Here is a 19,657-nt window from a genome sequence, read left to right on the forward strand (position 1 = left end):
CTGCATTGTAATGGATAACCCAGCCATGTGTAATAGAAAAGTTTTCCTGAACAAGGAGTAGGATGAGACCAGAAGAAAATGTATAGGAGAAAAAAAAAAACAGCTATCTGTGTGAACCTCAGGACAACCTCAGCTCAGAGGTCTGCATCCCGGAGATCTCTCTTCCAGGTTTACTTAGTTGGAGATGAATTCAGGGGTCTTGGTTTTCCTGATTTTTTTTTTCCTTTGAGGTCAGTCCCTTGGGTCTGGAAGGTCACTATTTGATGTAATAAGTGATGGGTAGACTGTTTCATTGCAGATCTAAAGAAGTTATAAACTGCAGTTGTAACATAAAGTCTGTGATAGCCTTCAATGGGTCAGTTGAACAAAATTATGCACAGTTTTGTTTCTATCTGTATTTTCTAAGAAGAGGATCCATAACTTCCCTCAGATTAAAAAACTTCTGGTGAGCCCAAAGATTAGGCAGCCTCCAGTGTTTCTCAATGGGGATACATACCACTGAAATTTGGACAAGAAAGTTTGTTATTGTGCAAGATGTTTAGTGTCTCTGGCCCATACCCCTTAAATGTCTGTAACATCCGTAAGTTATTATGACAACCCCTCCTCCCATATTCCAAACACTGATAATTGAGAGCCCAGATGAGATTAGAAGTCTAGACTGCATGTTTTCTTCATGTTTGATCTTTCTTCTTTCTCTGCCAGAGAACATGAAGGAAACAAGTTTTCTTTGTTTGCTTTTGACAGCTAATTTCCAACAGTCCATGTATTAAGGAATCTAGGATCCCACTTTTATGAGCACAAAACTCCCACTTTCCTTATGTGTGTTCTCAGGTATTCTGACTTATTTTAATGGTTCCAGGGAAGGGCCTAAAAGTCGTATGTTGGGGATCAATTGTTATTCTGAAAAATTGGTAATTGCTACTGCAACCTAGTGTGCCTTCTGCACTTTTTCCAAATCTCTTTGAGAACTCCAGCCCTAACATCGATCCATCTTACTGGAGATCTTTTCTGATGTGAAATTAAAATGTTTCAGTGGGAGGCAAGACATGCAAAGGGGTAACTCCTGGAAGGTGCCCAGTTGTCACTGTAGCCTCTTTAGAGTTTTCTCTTAGGACAGTCATTTTGTTTATTAATTCTAAAAGGCCAAACACCAAGATGAGATGTTAATCTGAAAGGAATAACTTCAAGACGTATTAAAGAATGACCACTGAGAAGGGTTTTTATAGATTGCAAATCACTTTCTCTTACATTTGACCTTGCAACATCTTCTAAAACTGGTTTGCCAATCTCTTCTTTTATGGATGAAGAAATGGAGGCTTCTAGGAACCAAGTGACATTCTCAGGATTGCACAGCTCTTCTTAGAAGGGCTGGGGATTTCAACTCTGAGTCTTATACCTTTAAATGCCACTGTAACTCTATACTGCCTCCCTGATGCCTCAAAACACTTTAAAAAAGAAGGAACACGTCCTACTGGAGCTAATCAGAGGAAAGGAACTAGAAGTACAAATGAGCCACAACAGAGAGTTTTAAAATTCTCTTCCCGAAGTGAATTCCGGGAAGCTCGGGAAGGAGTCGACACTTGTACATCTTCAGTGCTGAAATGCTAGGAAAAACCTCATTTGAACTCCCAGTCAACTGAGTAATTAAAAGCAGAGAGCAACGACGCTGTCTGTAACTTTGTGCCTTTTTAAATTAACCGAATCTTTCAATTGCTGCTTTAGATTAGAAGTGGCTACTTGGATAAAGGGGAAAGAGCCATTCAACTGATGAATAGTATTGTAAAAGTCCAGACTTTAGAAAAGGAACGCACAAGAACAATTTCTCCAATAACGTTTTCATTACAAAGCGAAGGAAAGTTCTTCCTCGTTGTTCCAATCCGAGGACAAGTTGATGTGTCGCAGCAGCCCAGGGAAGCATGCGGGCTGATAGGAAGTCCTTTTATTTTAAGACAGGCTCGAATGCTAAAACTTTCTCGTGCCAAAACCCTTGACTATCTTATTTTTAAAATAAGCACTCGGCGTGCCCTCGCAGATGTCTGAGCTGAGAGGTGGGAGTGACGGTGGAAGAGCAGTCTGTGTCCGTTCTTATTCATATTAAGTAGCCAATTCTGTACCCTTGAAGCAAGTGGGGAGAGAGGAGGGAGAGGAGCTGCTGACATTGACAATGAATCCAAACAGGAGTTGCACTAGCGGTGTCCACCACGTTGCCTCTCCCCCGCTTAGCCTTCTGGGAGCTGTAGTTTTTATGGTAGAGGCTCCACAGGCGAGCTGGGAATACCCCACCCGGGCCGAACTACAGATCCCAGGCGGCGCTCGGCCGCCGGCCCCTCCCGCCCGGGTACGAGTGTAAACTCCCCGCGCTGGGGCGGGCGGCCGCGAGCCGGCGAGCGGGCAGAGCTCGGCGCTGCGCGGGGGCGCACGGCTCGAGGGACCCAGGCCCAGCTACCTTCCGTCCGCCCCCGGGCTCTGTTCTCACTTTCCAGTAGTGGAAGGACGGGAAGCAGGAGCCATGCAGTCGGAATCGGGGATCGTGCCGGATTTCGAAGTCGGGGAGGAGTTTCATGAAGAGCCCAAAACCTATTACGAACTCAAAAGTCAACCGCTGAAGAGCAGGTGAGTGCTGACAGCTGGACAGAGGCGCAGCAGGCGGCTGGGGGCCACTGCGTCTGCCACTCTGGGGCGAGGAGAGCGGATCGCGGGAGCTCTGGGACAAGGACCCAGTGCCCTTGCCCCGGGGCAGAGGGCGAACTGCCCCCCGCAGTTGGGGGCCGCGCCGGTACGAGTGTAAACTCCCCGCGCTGGGGCGGGCGGCCGCGAGCCGGCGAGCGGGCAGAGCTCGGCGCTGCGCGGGGGCGCACGGCTCGAGGGACCCAGGCCCAGCTACCTTCCGTCCGCCCCCGGGCTCTGTTCTCACTTTCCAGTAGTGGAAGGACGGGAAGCAGGAGCCATGCAGTCGGAATCGGGGATCGTGCCGGATTTCGAAGTCGGGGAGGAGTTTCATGAAGAGCCCAAAACCTATTACGAACTCAAAAGTCAACCGCTGAAGAGCAGGTGAGTGCTGACAGCTGGACAGAGGCGCAGCAGGCGGCTGGGGGCCACTGCGTCTGCCACTCTGGGGCGAGGAGAGCGGATCGCGGGAGCTCTGGGACAAGGACCCAGTGCCCTTGCCCCGGGGCAGAGGGCGAACTGCCCCCCGCAGTTGGGGGCCGCGCCCGCTCGGCCCAAGTGCGCCTTTAGGAGGCTCGGATGGAGCGCACTTCGGAGGGCGCTGTGGGTCGTCGGGGACGAAGCGTCCAGGCGCAGGGACCCTCGGCTGGGGATGCCAGCTGCTGAGACTGAGTGGGGGCTGGGGAACGATCTGGCGCGATGTGGGGGAGGAGGAGCGTCGGGCCGGGACGCTGTCCCGGTGGGATGGGGGAGAAAGTTCTAGTGAACCCCCTTTCTGAAGATCCCAGCGGGTTGAGGGCTCGGAGAGCGAGAGCTTTGGGTGGGTTAGGATGCGACATTGGAGGGAAGCAATTAGTTAGCTTGGAGTCACCTCTTGGGAGTCCGGTCCCTGTGGGGAAATTAGTCCCTGGGCTCCTGCAGGTGAGGTTTCTCTGGGTTTCGCCTCTCACCTCCAGAACGCTGCAAGCGGGCGCGGCAGGGGCCAGGGCAGCGGTGGGCGTGTCCCCTAGTCCAAGTTAAACTCCCTGGAAATCCCATTCAAATCCAGGCCTTCCCTGCAGAGGTGAAATGAGCCTTGGTCTTGGGGGTTACTGGGAGTGTACCCCGCTTGGCAGAGACACGTGTTTAATTCGCTGGGGACTTCAAAAACTTTTCAGGAGAGGAGTGAAGACATCCACTGCTGTGATGCCCCATCCCCTCTAGTGCCCACTTCCTTTGAGCCACCCTTTTTGCTGCCTCCATTCCCACTTGTCTGTCGAAATGGATTGGGTGTCTTCCGTTCTGTCTGTCCGGCTGGCACTCTGGACACCTCGTACTTCTCATTTACGGTGGTTACTAAAAGGGACATGGTCAATGGAGGCTGGAATAGCAGAGAAGGGTTTCTTTACACCCCTCTAAGCTGTGAGCTGGGATAAGGTTATCATTGGAAGGATCCAGCAGGACTTCTGCACCCGGCTGTACCTTGCTGCCCTGCCCTTCGCTGTGGGTGGAGCCTGGGTGATTGGGTCTGGCCGGCAGAGTGGGAGAGGGTCCTGAAATGAGGGTGAGTGGAGCAGGGCAACTGAATGAGGAGCCAGGTGGTGTAATCTTGGCCTCTGGCGAGCACTGGGCTGGTTCTTTTTCTAGTGGAAAGTGCAACCAGGTTTATTTCCTTCAGGGCTGTGGCAGGACTCTTTATCCCAGTTGGGGAAGAAAATCTGGGAACAGCGGACCTACTGACTGCCATTGCTGAAGAAGCCTCTTTGTAGATGCTTCATGGCAGATTGGAAGGAAACCGCCTAAGCAGTTCGACGTATAAAACCAGCCTTTAGTTGGTGGTTTTTCCTCATAATGGCTGTTTTGTGTGTGAGCATAGATTGTGTGTGTTGGGGGCTGGGGGTTTTGAGTAATATTGTGTGAAGGGTATTGTTGGTTATGCTCATCAGGGCTTTATCTGCATTCGGCTGAAGGGACCAGTGTTTTACTGGGCAGTCTCTGCTTTTGCTTCTATAAGCAAATGCTTACACGGCCAGAATGAGGGAATGAGTGTGTGTGTGGAATCCTGAAAGAAATAAATTAACCGGACTGTTTGGAACATTTCTGATGGTAGCTGATACATAACATTAAATCAGTTTGAGAGAGCGAGGAAAATACCATCTGGAAAAACCCAAATGAGTGCCGTGAAACTCATGTTGGACGATTTGGGCCTGTTCTTTTTCAGAGTCAGCAAAAAAGACTTGTAAGGGTGAACGTCCTCAGTAGCTAGCTAGCAGGCACGTGTAAGGAAAAATGTGGGTATGTGGGAAGAAATGGCTTCACACGTTAATGCTAGAAACAGGTGTGGGCCTGAACCAGCAGGGAAAGGAAGGCTAAATTAAAAAAGTTGTTGTAAAACTTGTATATGGAGCACACACATGCTCTTTGAAATAAACCAGTTAAATAAAATCTGTGAATAAATATATGGAGTTGGCAACATTTCTCTATACTGTTTTCCACAGTTGTCTAAGGTATTGTCGTCGACATCTGTTGTGTGACTTAAAAGGGCTACACATTGTTCAGGGCCTTCTCTCTCATTGCTTTTTGTCTTATGTCTTTGCTGGGGCACCTCACTTCTTATAAGTCTTTGTTGGAAAAAGTTGAAATTGATATGTTAAGACTGCTGTAGCCGTTCTGCCTATCAACTGTCTTCTCTGGCTTGTCCAGAGTTGTTAGAGTTGAAAATATGTCCAGAATCTGCCCGCTTCTTACCAACTCCTCTGCTACTGCTTTGGTCCAAGCCACCATCAGCCCTTGCCTGGATTATTGCAGTAGTCTTTTAAACTGCAATATCCACATTTAGTGAATTTTCAGTATAGTAGCCACAATGTTCCTGTTAAAAGTGGTTCTCAATTGGAGGCGATTTTGCCCCCTGGGGTCATTTGACAGTGTCTGGAGACATTTGTGATTGTTACAATGGAAGGGATCATTATCCATCTCTAGTAGGTGGAGGCCAAGGATGCTGCTAAACATCTTACAGTGCACAGGACAGCCCCCACAACAAAGGATTATCAGGTCCCAAATTGTTAATAGTGCTGAAGTCGAGCAACCCTGTGTTGAACATCAAGTCAGATCCTGTCGTTCTCTGCTCAGAACCTGCCAATGGCTCCTAGTTTCTCCCAGTAAAATTCGAGGTTCTTAAGATGTCAGCCCTGACCTTCTCTCTTGTTGCTTGCCTCCTACCTCCCTCTGCTGCAGCCAGGCTGATCGCCTCACTGTTTTTGGAATACCCCAGGCCCTTCCACCACTGGGCATTTGTATATTGCACTTGCCTTGACCATCCTTTGCCCAGACAGCCCCAGTCCTCACTCCTCCACCAACCAGTAGGTGCCTGCCTCCAGGAGTCTTAAGAACATTAAGTGTGACATTGACTGTGGGAAAATATTGGCATGGTGCCTGGCACATAGTAAGTGCTCAGGAAATGTTAGCAGATGTTGTTCTTGTTATTTTCTTTACAGTTCTTTCTTTAAACATCATTCCCATCACACTGATAGTGTGACCCTTTTTGACCACAGCATTTGCAATTGCCATTCCTTCAAGGTCTCTGTCTTCCTTGTCCAGCTATATATTTTTTCCCATAGGGCTTGTATTATAATCTACTGTATAATTTTCCGATATGTTATGTTTAGTATATGTTTCTCCACGCTAGACTGCAAACTCCAAGGGAACAGGGTTTTCTGTTTGTTCCTTGCTCACTCTTGTGTCCCCAGAGCCTAGAACAAAGTTTCTCAACCTCAGTGCTATTGATATTTTGGGCCAGATAATTCCTTGTTGTGGAGGGTTTTATGCATTGCAGGATGTCCAGCAGCATCCCTGGCCTCTTCCTATTAGAGGCCAGTACTGCTGCCTCTATCAATTATGGCAACCAAAAACGTCTCTGGACATTGTCAGAGGTCCCGTGGAGGGCAAAGTCACCCCCATTTGAGAACCACTGGTTTAGAACAATGCGCGACACAATAAACATTTGTTTGAGTATGTGTTGCTTTCTTCCTTAATACCATAACCCCTCAAGGTAAGGCATTTGGTTTTTGTTTTTGCAATGAATATTGTGTTTCCTTTAAAATAGATACTTACTAGACTTTCTCCAAAGAGGAATTTATATATTGTTCATTGGGGCTTACCTCAGATATTCAGATCTTTCATGAGGAAGGACATGTTTCATTTCTAACCCAGACATCCTTGCCTTTAGGAATCTGAAGTTGCTGGATTTAGATTATGTGAATCTCATTTTGGTCATGTTGGTGGTTAAGGCTGTGTCATGGGAAGACACACACTATGGGAAAAGGTTTTAATGAATTGTTTGCACGCTGTTTCCTCCAATAAGGTTTGAGAAACCTTCGTGTGTTCTCCTGGGAACGAGATCTGAATGGTGGGGGGCAGAGGAAAAGCGCTGAATGTCTAGAGTGAGCCCAGAATTCACATAGGCATAGTCATGGCAGGGAAACAAATGTGAAACTGTTGAATGAGCTCCTGGGAGCAGAGGAAGTCTCTACAGGTCTTTTGGACCTAAAAACATTTTAAAACATAGTAGCATCTTTCAGGCTCATAGTCCTTTTGCTTGGTTTACTCAGTGCACATGGCTTTGTAGTTGTTAATGTCCTTTTCCTGGACAGACTTCACAGTTGTCTTAATTTAATTCCAATTTCTTCTTAAATCTTTAGTACTATTTAGACAGCTGTTATTACATTTTCTGCAAATTAGAAATGGGAATGAAAGTGAGTATTAGGTTTATCATGGCAATACAGGATATAGCAGTGATCCCCAAGTGCTGATTCACAAAGGTGTGTGAACTTTTAAAGGTTCGGGGTGAAATGAGAAAGACAAAGACTGTTGTGTCACATACCTACATATATTTGGGTATAAGGCTGCTGCCATTTCTTGGACTTATGCTGAGATGTTTTTCTCCTGTCTTCATATTAAAAAATGCCCTTTCTTTGATGACATAATAATCCATTCTTGGCAAAACAAAACTGTCAATCGTTTTTTGATTTCTGAGCGTTTTCTTGATTTTTTATTTTTTTTTTGGTCTGTCCAATCTGCAGGGAACCACTAGCATAGAGATAAAGAGCCTTGTTCTGGCATCAGTGTCTGTCCCTAACTAACTGGGTAACCTCGGGCAGGCTGGGTGACGTCTAGGTTCAGTTTCCTCATCTGGCAAATAGGGGCCTGCCTCCAGGAGTCTCAAGAATGTGAGTGTTACATTGACTGTGGGAAAAATATTATCATGGCGCCTGACACATAGTAAGTGCTCAGTAAATGTTAGCAGATGTTCTTGTTGTTATTTTCTTTATTACCTAGCAGTGAGCCTGGCATTTTGGAAGGTGTTTGCATTTGCTTGACTGTGGTTGTCTTCTCTAAGGCAAGCGTTATTATGCAGTACAGTTCTTTCAATGTTAGTAAATTCCTTTTTTGCTTTTCTTCTAATGAAGTGTTCAGATAAATATTTTGCACTTTATAGTTTTCATTTAATCATAACAATTCTTTTATACTAGTTAAAAAAACTGACAATTGTGACATTAGTGTATCTATAAAAATTCATGTTCAACACATATTTATTGAGTCCTAGTATGTGCACATTAATAACTAATAACGATGGGTCACATTTATTGAGTATGTACTACATGTGAGCCCGTTCTAAGTGTTTCTATGTGTGTATAACATACTTAATCTTTGTGAAATCTGCATGAGGTGATCATAATAAATAAAAACAGTAATGATATTAATTATAATTTTAAAAACAACACTTATCTAGTGCTTCCTATGTGCCAGGCACTATTCTGAATATTAACTCTGTTAATTCAACCCTGGGTGTATGTATTAGTTTATTATTCTCATTCTACAGAGAAGAAAACTGAGGTATGCCAAGTCAGTGGGGCCTGGATTTAAACTGAGGCCATATAACTGTAACCACATGCTCGTGTCCTCTAGTCTGTACTATGCCTGGTTGATCGTGCAAAATTCAAAGATACATCATACTGTGCCCTCCCTGTGTGGTGATGGAGAGAGAACTCATGGATCCAGCTAATTATACAAGGCAGAGTGTGGTCCCTGTGGCGGGGTGGGCATCAGCAATTGGGGGCATTTAATAGAGGAAGGGGATCTGGGGAGGCAGTTTTGTGGACAAATAGGAGTGTTTGAGTTTGGCCTTCAAGGTGAAACAATAGTCAAGTGTGTTTCTCTACACTATTAAATAAAATGTTAGACACCTTGGAGGGCATGATCCTAAAGTAGACGTTTAGGGTTTCCGTTTGCCTTTTAAACTTCTAACCTTTCTTTAAGCTCTTGTTTGTGGTCTCTAGGCACCTGATGATACCTCATGGTGGCAGAGAGGCTGCAATGCATGTGGACAAGTTTAGAGGGAGCCCTGCTTAAGTGCTGTCTGTGGTCACTGCTTTGCCAGTTAACCACTACATCTGTGTTCAAGATACTTAATTTCTTGGAGTCTCAATTTCTTTAAGCTGTAAAATGAGATCAATAGAACCCACCCTCTTAGGGTTGGTAGAACTTTTTTTTTTTTTTTTTTTTTTGTTTGAGACAGAGTCTCGCTCTGTCCCCCAGGCTGGAGTGCAGTGGCGCAATCTCGGCTCACTGCAAGCTCCGCCTCCCGGGTTCACGCCATTCTCCTGCCTCAGCCTCCTGAGTAGCTGGGACTACAGGCGCCTGCCACCGCGCTCAGCTAATTTTTTGTATTTTTAGTAGAGACAGGGTTTCACCGTGGTCTCGATCTCCTGACCTTGTGATCCACCCGCCTCGGCCTCCCAAAGTGCTGGGATTACAGGCGTGAGCCACCATGCCCTGCATGTAGAACTTTTAAAACTAAGCAAAAATGTATAAATATGTTTAGCATAGCACCTAGCACTGTTAGCAAATGAGATTAATTCCTCCTTTTCTAGTAGAATTTTAATATGATAGCAGTTTTTACCCTCCTCTTAAGAATAACTAAAACATGTATAGAATCATGCATCCAAAGCAAAGTAGACAAGATTGAGGTGCCTCAACTTGCAGATGTTCAAATCTAACTATGTAGATTCGTTTTGTGGTATGATTAGATGGAATGCTTGATTAAAGTGGGATTCTCAGTCTCGGTTTTGTTTGTTATTGGAGAGTTCCTTTTCACGATTACTACTATTTATAGATTTTATTTAAGTTGATGTATGTTGAATTCCCTTTGAGTTCTGCAGTGCAGTTTGCACAGGCTGATGTTTATATCTGCTCCAGTTGTGCAAGAAGTGGAAAATATCCTTTTTTTAGAACAGATCACATGTGCTTACTGTCAGGAATAGGACCTCAGTGTAAAAAAATGTATCTTGGGACAAATCAAACTTACTAAATTTCCCCCTCCAAGTGCTTTGTTTTAGGACTGGCAGTATTAGGATAAATAATAGGAAAAAAAAAATCCTTGGCTACTTTTTTTTGTCATCTTTCAAGGACAATAAGTGAGAGTTTCATTTGTTTTGTGTGTGTGTGTGTGTATGTGTGTGTGTGTGTGAGGTATAAAATGTACTTTGCTGAGGGTTTGTCTAATCAGAATAAATTATAAAAATATGTTTGACTACACTCCAAGTATGCATTATTTGGAGAAAATAATCATGAAGACAGATCAAAGATACTAAACGCAGTCACCACAAGCTTTTGATATTGTAAAGGCAAATTTGCAGTTTATAAGAAGGTTTTTGTGAGTCTAGTGAACATTGTGTACTCCGAGGATAGGAATTATACCAAGGGTTAAGTCTGCATCTTTATTGAGACAAACGAGGTCGAGAAGACCCACAAGGAGGTCTGGGATCTCTGTTAAAATTTCTGCACCTCCCATTCTATTGCAAATGATCTTGGGAGGAGGACTAGGTTTGGCTTCTCAATGGTAAGCTTATTTCTCTAGCCCATTTCTACAGTGTGGCTTTCTTATTTCTTCACTTCATCTTTCCCTCCTGTGGCTTTGGATGCATGCTGTGAAGAGTAAAGAAGTATACCTTTAGAGTGTTCACCTGAGACCCCTGTCCCGGGATTCAGAGTGATGAAGCTTTTATCTTTAATGGCGGACATTTCTGGGGGCTTCTCAAGCACTGGGTGCTGAATGTCAGTCTCTGTGCTAGCCATAGGGATTCCGGTGGAGAAGCAGATGGGTTCATTCTATCATGGTGCATACATCTTGGAGGTGGCGCACAGTTAGCAATGAACCAAATACATGAGCAAGATGAGTTTTGCTAACTGCTATGCAAATTAAACAGAGCATTATTGGTAGAATGTGCCTGTGAAAGAAGGGGGCTTTTTATTAGGTTGGATGACCAGGAATGACCTGTTGGAATAAGTGCTTTTGAAGCAAGACTGAATATCTGACATAAAGGCACAAATCCAGACACTACCACTCACTAGTTCTGTGACTTCGGTCAAGTTATCCAACCTTTCTGAACTCCAATTCCCTCTTCTATAAAATGGAACAGTTGCTACCTTGCAAGGCTGCTGTGAAGATAAAAGGTAATGTTTGTAAAGCAGCTAATATTAGACTTGAGGCTTAGTAGGTGTTCAGGGCTACCCATAGGACTGAAGTTAATATATGAATAGTGGAAAAAGAAACACAGACATTAATCTTTGTTATAAATGTTTATAACTGAGTCTTAAATGTTTTCCTAATGTTGAGTGAGTCAGAGATTCATGCTTGTCTTTATAAACCTAACCCTGGACTAAAAGAGGAGATGGGTCTTGTTATTTTTATTATCCTTTCTTTCCTCTAGGATCATCCTACTTGATGTCATCCCTTGTTCTCCTGACTGTTGTTGTCCTGACATAATTCATGTCTGACCATAGTTTTTTGGGGCTGGACTTTTAATTACTTTTTTTGGTGTTAAGGAGAGGCCCAAGTAATTGAAGATTGAAAAGGAAAGCCTGAGATTGATTTCACAAAACATACACGCCCATCACGAACAAATAACCAGTGTAGAACTCCTGACTCCTAGTCCTGAGTTTCAGTCCTGAGATCATGCTTCCTGTCCACTCTGTTGTGAAAATGTCAGTGTTGGTGCAGAAACAAAAAAGAAGAAGCTCTCCTCCCACATACCACCTCCAGTGTTCACCAACTTTGACATCCACAGGAAATGGCGTGTATTTAATTTGACCTCTTTAAAAACAATCTTCAAAGCATTTGGATTTTAGTAACTGTGTTCTTTGATTCAAGTACCCACGGAATGATTTCTTTCTTTCCTTCCTTCCTTCCTTCCTTCCTTCCTTCCTTTTTCTTTTCTTTTTTCTTTTCTTTTCTTTCCTTTTCCTTTTTCCTCTTTTCTTTTCTTTCTCACTCTTTTGCCCAGGCTGGAGTGCAGTGGCATGATCTTGGCCCACTGCAACCTCTGTGCAGGTTCAAGCGGTAGTCCAGCCTCAGCCTCCCAAGTAGCTGGAATTACAGATGTGTACCATCGTGCTTGATTAACTTTTTTGTATTTTTAGTAGAGGTGAAATTTCACCATGTTGGCTAGGCTGGTCTCGAACCCTTGACCTCAGATGATCCACCTGCCTTGGGCTCCCAAAGTGCTAGGGTTACAGGCATGAGCCACAATGCCCGGCCAGAGTGATGACTTTCAAAAGGAAAAATCCTGGGTTGTGTGAGAGCAAATATTTTAAATCTAAATGCATGCCCTGTAGAGGGCACTGGTAGAATCCTGTCACATAAGAAATTGTGCCTCATTGAGCAATTTCAGGACGGCATCTGTGGTCTTCACCCTCCCCACCCTTGCCTGTTCTCCAAAGTGGGGTAACTTGCTGACTCATTCACACACATTCATCAGTTTTCCCATGTGATTAAGGGCATCATTGGAAAAGTGGTTGTCCCCACTGTTGGGAGAAAGCATAGCTTATATTTGTAGAGTAGGTTTCCTTCTGGGAAGGTTGACTTGCCTCAGTGGAAAGAAGACTTGAGGCAGAGAGGTTTCACTTAGCCTGGTGGCTGTGGTTATATATGAAATTATGAAATGACAGACAGGAATGCTATATTTACTTTGGTACCTTTACCATAAAATGTTCCTAAATACTAACTGGTTCTAGGAAGCATGTTTTTCAAAAACGTAAGTTTTATTTTTACAGCTGGATATTTGAAATTCGGTGAAAGGAAATGCTCATGGAAATCCTAAAGATGATTTCCTTGTATAACTCAGGACCTAGCTCAATCCTGGTGAAGGCTACCAGAGAACCTCACTGAGATGCAGCCACACTGTACCTCTTGCCTGCAGTGTGTCCTAAATTCGTAGCGATAGTGCTCTAAAACTGAGTTAATGAACCAACACACAAGTATGTCATTGGTCAAATTGTAACATTCCCTTCCATCAAAAGGACTAGGTTTATTTTTGTCATTGTTTTGTTTTGTTTTTAGCATTTGAATTTTTTCAGCAAAAGGTGGAAAGGTATTATTTCAGTATTAGTTTTGCTCTGTTGTATTAGTGAGCCTGCATAGTTGCACCATCTAAATTTAGGATCCTGGCACCTCAGCCAATAAGAACTCTTTGTAACTAATTCATAATGCTTTTGGCAGAGAGTGCCTAGAATAAACATTAACATAGTGTTGGCCAGTTAAGGTCATTTACTTTCAAGGGAAGAGGGTGACCCCAAATATGCATTCTTGAAAATTCCATTTATTTATTTTTAAATGAAGACTTTACAATAGCTTATGTGAAGCAGTACCTAAAAATATAAGCAACTGGCATGATTCCTGGTCACATTCCAAATAAAGATTTGTCCATTTGCTGCAAAGAAGTATGCTTGGAGGATAACTTGTAAGAGGTCGGTCACTGGCTTACGGTGTATTAAACAATCGGTGTGTAGACTTTTTGGAACTGCACCTTGAATCATCTTAGCATGGTAATTTTTCCACTAGTCTTTGGGTAGGTACACACTAATAATATTTTTTATCTAGGCAAATGCGAGATGAGTAAATGCTAAATGATAGGATTTTGGAAGGTGATTCTAACAATACTGATTATATATGGAAGCTTTAAATTGTTGATTCAGTAATAAATGAGAGAGTTTGATGGTGCTTACTTGGTCATAGTATCAAAATCACTAAAGTGCATGATGTAGCGGCAGGGAGCTAAATCACAAGGACAATTAATTGGGGTTTGTTTTTGGGAGTCAATGATACCACATGTCAGTCTGCTGTCCTGAGGTAGTCTCTCCCTAGTGTTACCCCTCTTTCTCACTTTTGGGTTCATATACCTGATATCTTTCTAAACGAGTAAATTTCATGCCTCCAGGAGTGGAGAAGCTGATGCAGGCCTGGCTACATGTCCTTGTCACAGGGATTGGTTTCACGGGGGTGCACATTGTTCAAAGTGAGTCCCAGGATTTTCTTGGGTACTACCACATCAGTAATGTAGATCTGATAACTAACTTTCTAGAGGAAACTGTAGAGCTTTCCTTTTTTTTTTTTTTCCTTTTTAAAGACCATTGAGTAATGATTACCAATGATTGTCTCTGGCCTGACAATACAAGTGACACTCCATTTTTTTTTTTTTTTTTTAAACTAAATGTATTCTGATCTGGGGAATTTTTCATTCCAAAATAGCAATACAACAGTATTTAATATGGAGACATGAGATTTGTGGTAAAATCATTAGGGCAATGGTTCTCAAACTCGAGTGTGCATCAGCATTCCCTATAGGGCTTGTTGAAACAGATTTGCAGGGACACACTCCAACAGTTTCTGTTTGGAAGGTCTGGGGTAGGGTCTGAGAATTTGCATTTCTAACATGTTTCTAAGTGATGCTGAAACTATTGGTCTGGGAATCAACACTTTGAAAATCGTGGCAGTTGGTGGTGATGGTGTTCAGGGGGTGATTTGCTCAATGGACTTGGGATAGAAAGCATTGCATAGAGATGGGATATAAATAATATATAGGCTTGGGTGACAGAATGCCCCTATTTACCATGTTTAATCAGAAAATGAATTTATTGGTTAAATAACAGAAAAGTCTAAAGATGGGGCTAACCAAGCCTTCCATGGATAGGATTCTTGGTTGTATAATGTGATCTCTGAGTGACTTAGAGTTAACCTAGCTTTACTGCCATAAGGAGCCCTGGCCCAAATCTCAAAAAGGGGTTGTATTTTAATCTACACTCTGAAAGTGTGAAACTTGAAGCATACTGCAGTCACTTGACTGAAAGATTTGGTTGAGAAACAGGCTGATGGTGGTTTTGGGCATGTCCACATGACCAAATTGTTTTTCACAAAACTTCTGCTGAATAAAATTTGAAATACTACTGTCAGCCTGTTTTCCCATCTTAATGAATTCCAGACAGTTTGTAGAGTGTGGGAGCTTCCAAAACAGAGAGGTGGAATGGATGTGACCAGCCAGCATCTGTTTTGTCACAAATGAGGATGTCCTGACATAATGGAATCGTTCCCCTTGTTCTGAATCTTACCAAGCTGTTCACTTCTCTGATCGTGAGGTACAGACTGTGAGAGGGAAGGGCAAGGCCAATGTCATGTAACACAAGCCAAAAGAAAATTTCTGGATTCATTATTTACCAGAAAATTCAGCCTACCCCTGTGTTTCATCCACTTAGACCCAAGCATTTTGATTTTTTTTTTTTCTTCATGTTGACATTCTTTAGAGAAAAAGCCCTGATCTGTTCTTGTTGTAAACTGGTTAAGATTTCTAACCAGTCTAATAAGTCTAAATTTCAAAGTAAGACCGATTTGAACTTAAATTCCAATTTGGTCATTACTGGCTATATATATATATCTTTGGGCAAATTTTTCTTGTGGCCTCTGTTTCAACAGAGGCTGATGTGGTTTGGATCTGTGTCTCCACCAAATCTCATGTCAAATTGTAATCCTCAGTGTTGCAGGTGAGGCCTGGTGGGAGGTGATTGGGTCATGGAGGCAGTTTCTCATGAATGGTTTAGCACCATCCCCTTGGTGCTATTCTCATAATAATGAGTCCTTATGAGATCTGGTCATTTAAAAAGTGTGTAGCACCTCCCCTGTCATTCTCTCTTGCTGCTGCTCCCACCATGTGAGATGCCTCACTCCCCTTTTGCCTTCTGCCATGATTCCACGTTTCCTGAGGCCTCCCCTGAAGCTGAGCAGATGCCAGCATCATGCTTTCTGTGGAACCATGAAGCACCATGATTTAATCAGCCCAGGGAACCATGAGCGAATTCAACCTCTTTTCTTTATAAGTTACCCAGCCTCATGTATTTCTTTATAGCAATGTGGACTAATACAGAAAATTGGTACCAAGAAATGGGGCATTGCTATAAAGATACCTGAAAATGTGGAAGCAACTTTGGAACTGGGTAACAGGCAGAGGTTGGAAGAATTTGGGGGGCTCAGAAGAAGACAAGAAGATGAGGGAAAGTTTGGAATTTCCTAGAGACTGATTAAATGGTTGTGAACAAAATGCTGGTCATGATCTGGACAGTGAACTCCAGGCTGAGGAGGTCTCAGATGGAAATGAGGAACTCACTGGGAACTGGAATAAAGGTCACTTTTGTTATGTGTTAGCAAAGAGGTTGGCTGCATTGTGCCCCTGCCACAGGGATCTGTGGAACTTTGAACTTGAGAGTGATAATTTAGGGTAACTGGCAGAAGAAATTTCTAAGCAGCGTAGTATTCAAGATGTAGCCTGACTGTTCCTAACAACCTATGTTTATATGTGTGAGCGAAGAAATTACCTAAAGTTGAACTTACATTTAAAGGGGAAGCAGAGCATAAAAGTTTGGAAAATTTGCAGCCCGGCCATGTGGTAGAAAAGAAAAGCCCATTTTCTGGGGAGTAATTCAAGCAGGCTACAGAAATTTGCTTAAGTAAAAAGGGGCCAAGTGCTAATATCCAAGACAATGGGGAGAAGGCCTCCAAGGCATTTCAGAGAACTTTGCCGCAGACCCTCCCATCATAGGCCCAGAAACCTAGGGGGACTGAGTGGTTTCCTGGGCCAGGCCCAGGGCTCTGCTGTCCTGTGTAGCATTGGGACACTGCTCTCCACATCCTGGTTGCTCCAGCTCCAGCTATGGCTCATAGGGGCCCAGGTACTGCTCGGGCCACTGCTTCAGTGGGTACAAGCTGTAAGCCTTGGTGGCTTCCATGTGGTAGTAAGCCTGTAAGTGCACAGAGTGCAAGAGTTGGCGCTTGGGAGCCTCCACCTAGATTTCGGAGAATGTATGGAAAAACTTGGATGCCCAGGGAGAAGCCTGCTGCAGGGGCAGAGCCCTCATAAAGAAACTCTACTAGAGCAATGCAGAAGGGAAATGTGGGGCTGGAGCCCCTACACAGAGTCCCCACTGGGGCACTACCTAGTGGAGCTGTGAGAAAAGCACCACTATCCTCCAGACCCCAGAATGGTAACTGGCAACTTGCACTCTCAGCCTGGAAAAGCCACAGGCAGTCAAGGCCAGGCCTTGAGAGCAGCTGTGGGGGCTGAACCCTGAAAAGCCAAAGGGGTGGAGCTGCCCAAGGCCTTGGGATTACACCTCTTGCACTAGTGAGCCCTGGATGTGAGACATAGAGTCAAAGGAGATTATTTTGGAGCTTTAACATTTAATGACTGCCCTGCTGGGTTGTGGACTTGCATGGAGCCCATAGTCCCTTTCTTTTGGCCATTTTCTCCCTTTTTGAACAGGAAAATTTACCCAATGCCTATGCCCCCATTGTATCTTGGAAGTAACTAACTTGTTTTTTTGTTTTACAGACTCATAGGCAGAAGAGACTAGCCTTATCTCATATGATACTTTGGACTTTGGACTTTGAGTTAATGCTGGAATAAGTTAAGAATTTGGGACTGTTGGGAAGCCATGATTGTATTTTGCAATGTGAGAAAGAAGAAGGATATGTGATTCGGGAGATTAGGGGTAGAATGATATGGTTTGAATCTGTGTCCCCACCAAATCTCATGTCAAATTGTAATCCTCAATGTTGCAGGTGAGGCCTGGTGGGAGGTGATTGGATCATGGAGGTGGTTTCTCATGAATGGTTTAGCAACACCCCCTTGGTGCTGTTCTTGTGGTAGTGAGTTCTCATGGTTCTCATGAGATCTGGTTGTTTAAAAGTGTGGCACTACCCCTGTTAGTCTCTCTCTCTCTCTTTTTTTTTTTTGAGACAGAGTGTCACTCTTGTCACCGAGGCTGCAGTGCAGTGGTGTGATCTAGGCTCACTGCAACCTCTGCCTCCTGGGTTCAAGTGATTCTCCTGCCTCAGACTCCCAAGTAGCTGGAATTACAGGTGCACACCATCATGCCATGTTGGCCAGGCTGGTCTCGAAATCCGTTCCCCTTGGCTGGCCAAAGTATTGGGATTACAGGTGTGAGCCACTGTGCCTGGCCCCCTGTCACTCTCTCTTGCTCCTGCTTCCACCATGTGAGATGCCTCGTTCCCACTTTGCCTTCTGCCATGATTGTAAGTTTCCTGAGGCCAACCCAGAAGCTGAACAGATGTCAGCATCATGCTTCTTGTACAGCCTGCAGAACAGTGAACCAATTAAATCTCTCTTTGTTTTGGAAATAAATTACCCAGTCTCAGGGTTTTTTTTTTGTTTTTTTTTGTTTTTTTTTGGTAGCAGTGTGAGAATGGACTAATGCAGAGGCTGAAAGAGGACAGTGCATAATAATGTGATCTAAGTGACAGGATAATTGTACAGATTAAAAGAAATACATGGGTAGAGTGCTCAGCTCAAAGCTTGGCTTTTAGTTCCCTCATTCTGATTACCTATGTATTCACAACATCAACAAGGTTTTTCACTTGAATTTCTAGTTTTAAACACCTTAATAAAGAAAAAAAATGACTCAAAGGCAATCAGTGTCGGAGCTGCGGGGAGAAGATCCATAGAACAATGGGGAGGAGGAGGGTAAGGGAGGGAGGAGGCTAAATAGCCTTTAAGTTAGGTAATCAGCATTAAGATTTTTGGGAGTTGATACAGGTCAAATAGTGGTGAAAGGTGGGATGCCTAAGAGGACAATATTTAAGGCTGGCACATGCTATTTACAAGCATGGTGTTACTTTTATTGCCAGAACAATTTTTATCTTTATCAACATGTTTCCTTTCATCATAATTGTAGACTATAGCTAGGTGGAGGAATAAATAATGAGATACACTAATTGGGGTTACACAATACCAAGGCTGTGTAGCATTGCTGTCTCAACATAGACATCTCTAATTCCTAAAGGTCATATTTCAGCCTTGGCCATAGTCACTTCCTACCTTATCTTTTCCCACTTGACTTGGCAGCCTGTTTATATAGTTATCTTTATCCAATATAAGCCATAAGGCCCTATATTCTTGAGCCTCAAAATATTTATATCTTTTACCCTTATGGGTTTTTTGTTGTTGTTGTTGTTGTTGGTAATAGCAATATATAGCCATTTTAGAGACTAGGATCTAAGTTTTCAATGTTTTTTCTTTCCCCGACACTAATATGATAGTTTGCTTTTCTTGATCGTCACACAGTTTCTCTCTGGAAAACTGTGGCTTAACTGGTCACTAGAAAGCATAAAGGGGAAAAAAAAGCAGAAAGGGGGGTTAGTCCAAATAGTATCCATCTTTCTTAGGGGAGAGATTTCCATTATATTCCACATGTATGTGGATACCTTCATCAGTTACAGTTTAGTCATTGACTAACTTGGACAACTGAGTGCCTACCTCATTGAATAGTTGCGAAGATTCAGTAAGGTGATGAGATGCTACCTGTAGTAAGGGTGCAGTAGATACCAGCTGCTGCTACTCACCTTACTGCTTCTCCTCCTCCTCTACTATGATTATTGCTCTCTGCCTACTGCTGTTTTGTGCAACTGCTGGTGTCATTGCTACTAGAACTTAGAAGTTTGCATAAGAATGGAAGAAATGGTTCATCACAGAAACATTTATCTGTGCAGGTGGTATTGACTTTCTTATTGCCTTATCACTGTTGAGAAAATAAGCAACAGTTTGATTCTCCATAGCTGAAAAAATTCTAACCACATAGTCAGTTCTCAAATTCTTGGGGTTTATGTGGCAAG

At 43.5% G+C, this 19,657-nt stretch overlaps 1 protein-coding gene across 2 annotated transcripts in view; it reads left to right on the forward strand.

Moving 5' to 3' along the window:
- Positions 1-2,790: 2,790 nt before the first annotated feature.
- Positions 2,791-19,657, forward strand: part of MITF (microphthalmia-associated transcription factor) — a 226,764-nt gene continuing 209,897 nt past the window's right edge. For both annotated transcript variants that reach the window (XM_011971045.1, XM_011971039.1), the window contains exon 1: positions 2,791-3,051. In XM_011971045.1, the coding sequence (XP_011826435.1) occupies positions 2,948-3,051 (104 nt within the window). In that variant the 5' untranslated portion in view covers positions 2,791-2,947. The remainder of the gene's footprint in view (positions 3,052-19,657) is intronic.

The sequence above is a fragment of the Mandrillus leucophaeus genome, unplaced genomic scaffold, assembly GCF_000951045.1.
Source record: "Mandrillus leucophaeus isolate KB7577 unplaced genomic scaffold, Mleu.le_1.0 Scaffold121, whole genome shotgun sequence".
Taxonomy (NCBI): Eukaryota; Metazoa; Chordata; class Mammalia; order Primates; family Cercopithecidae; genus Mandrillus; species Mandrillus leucophaeus.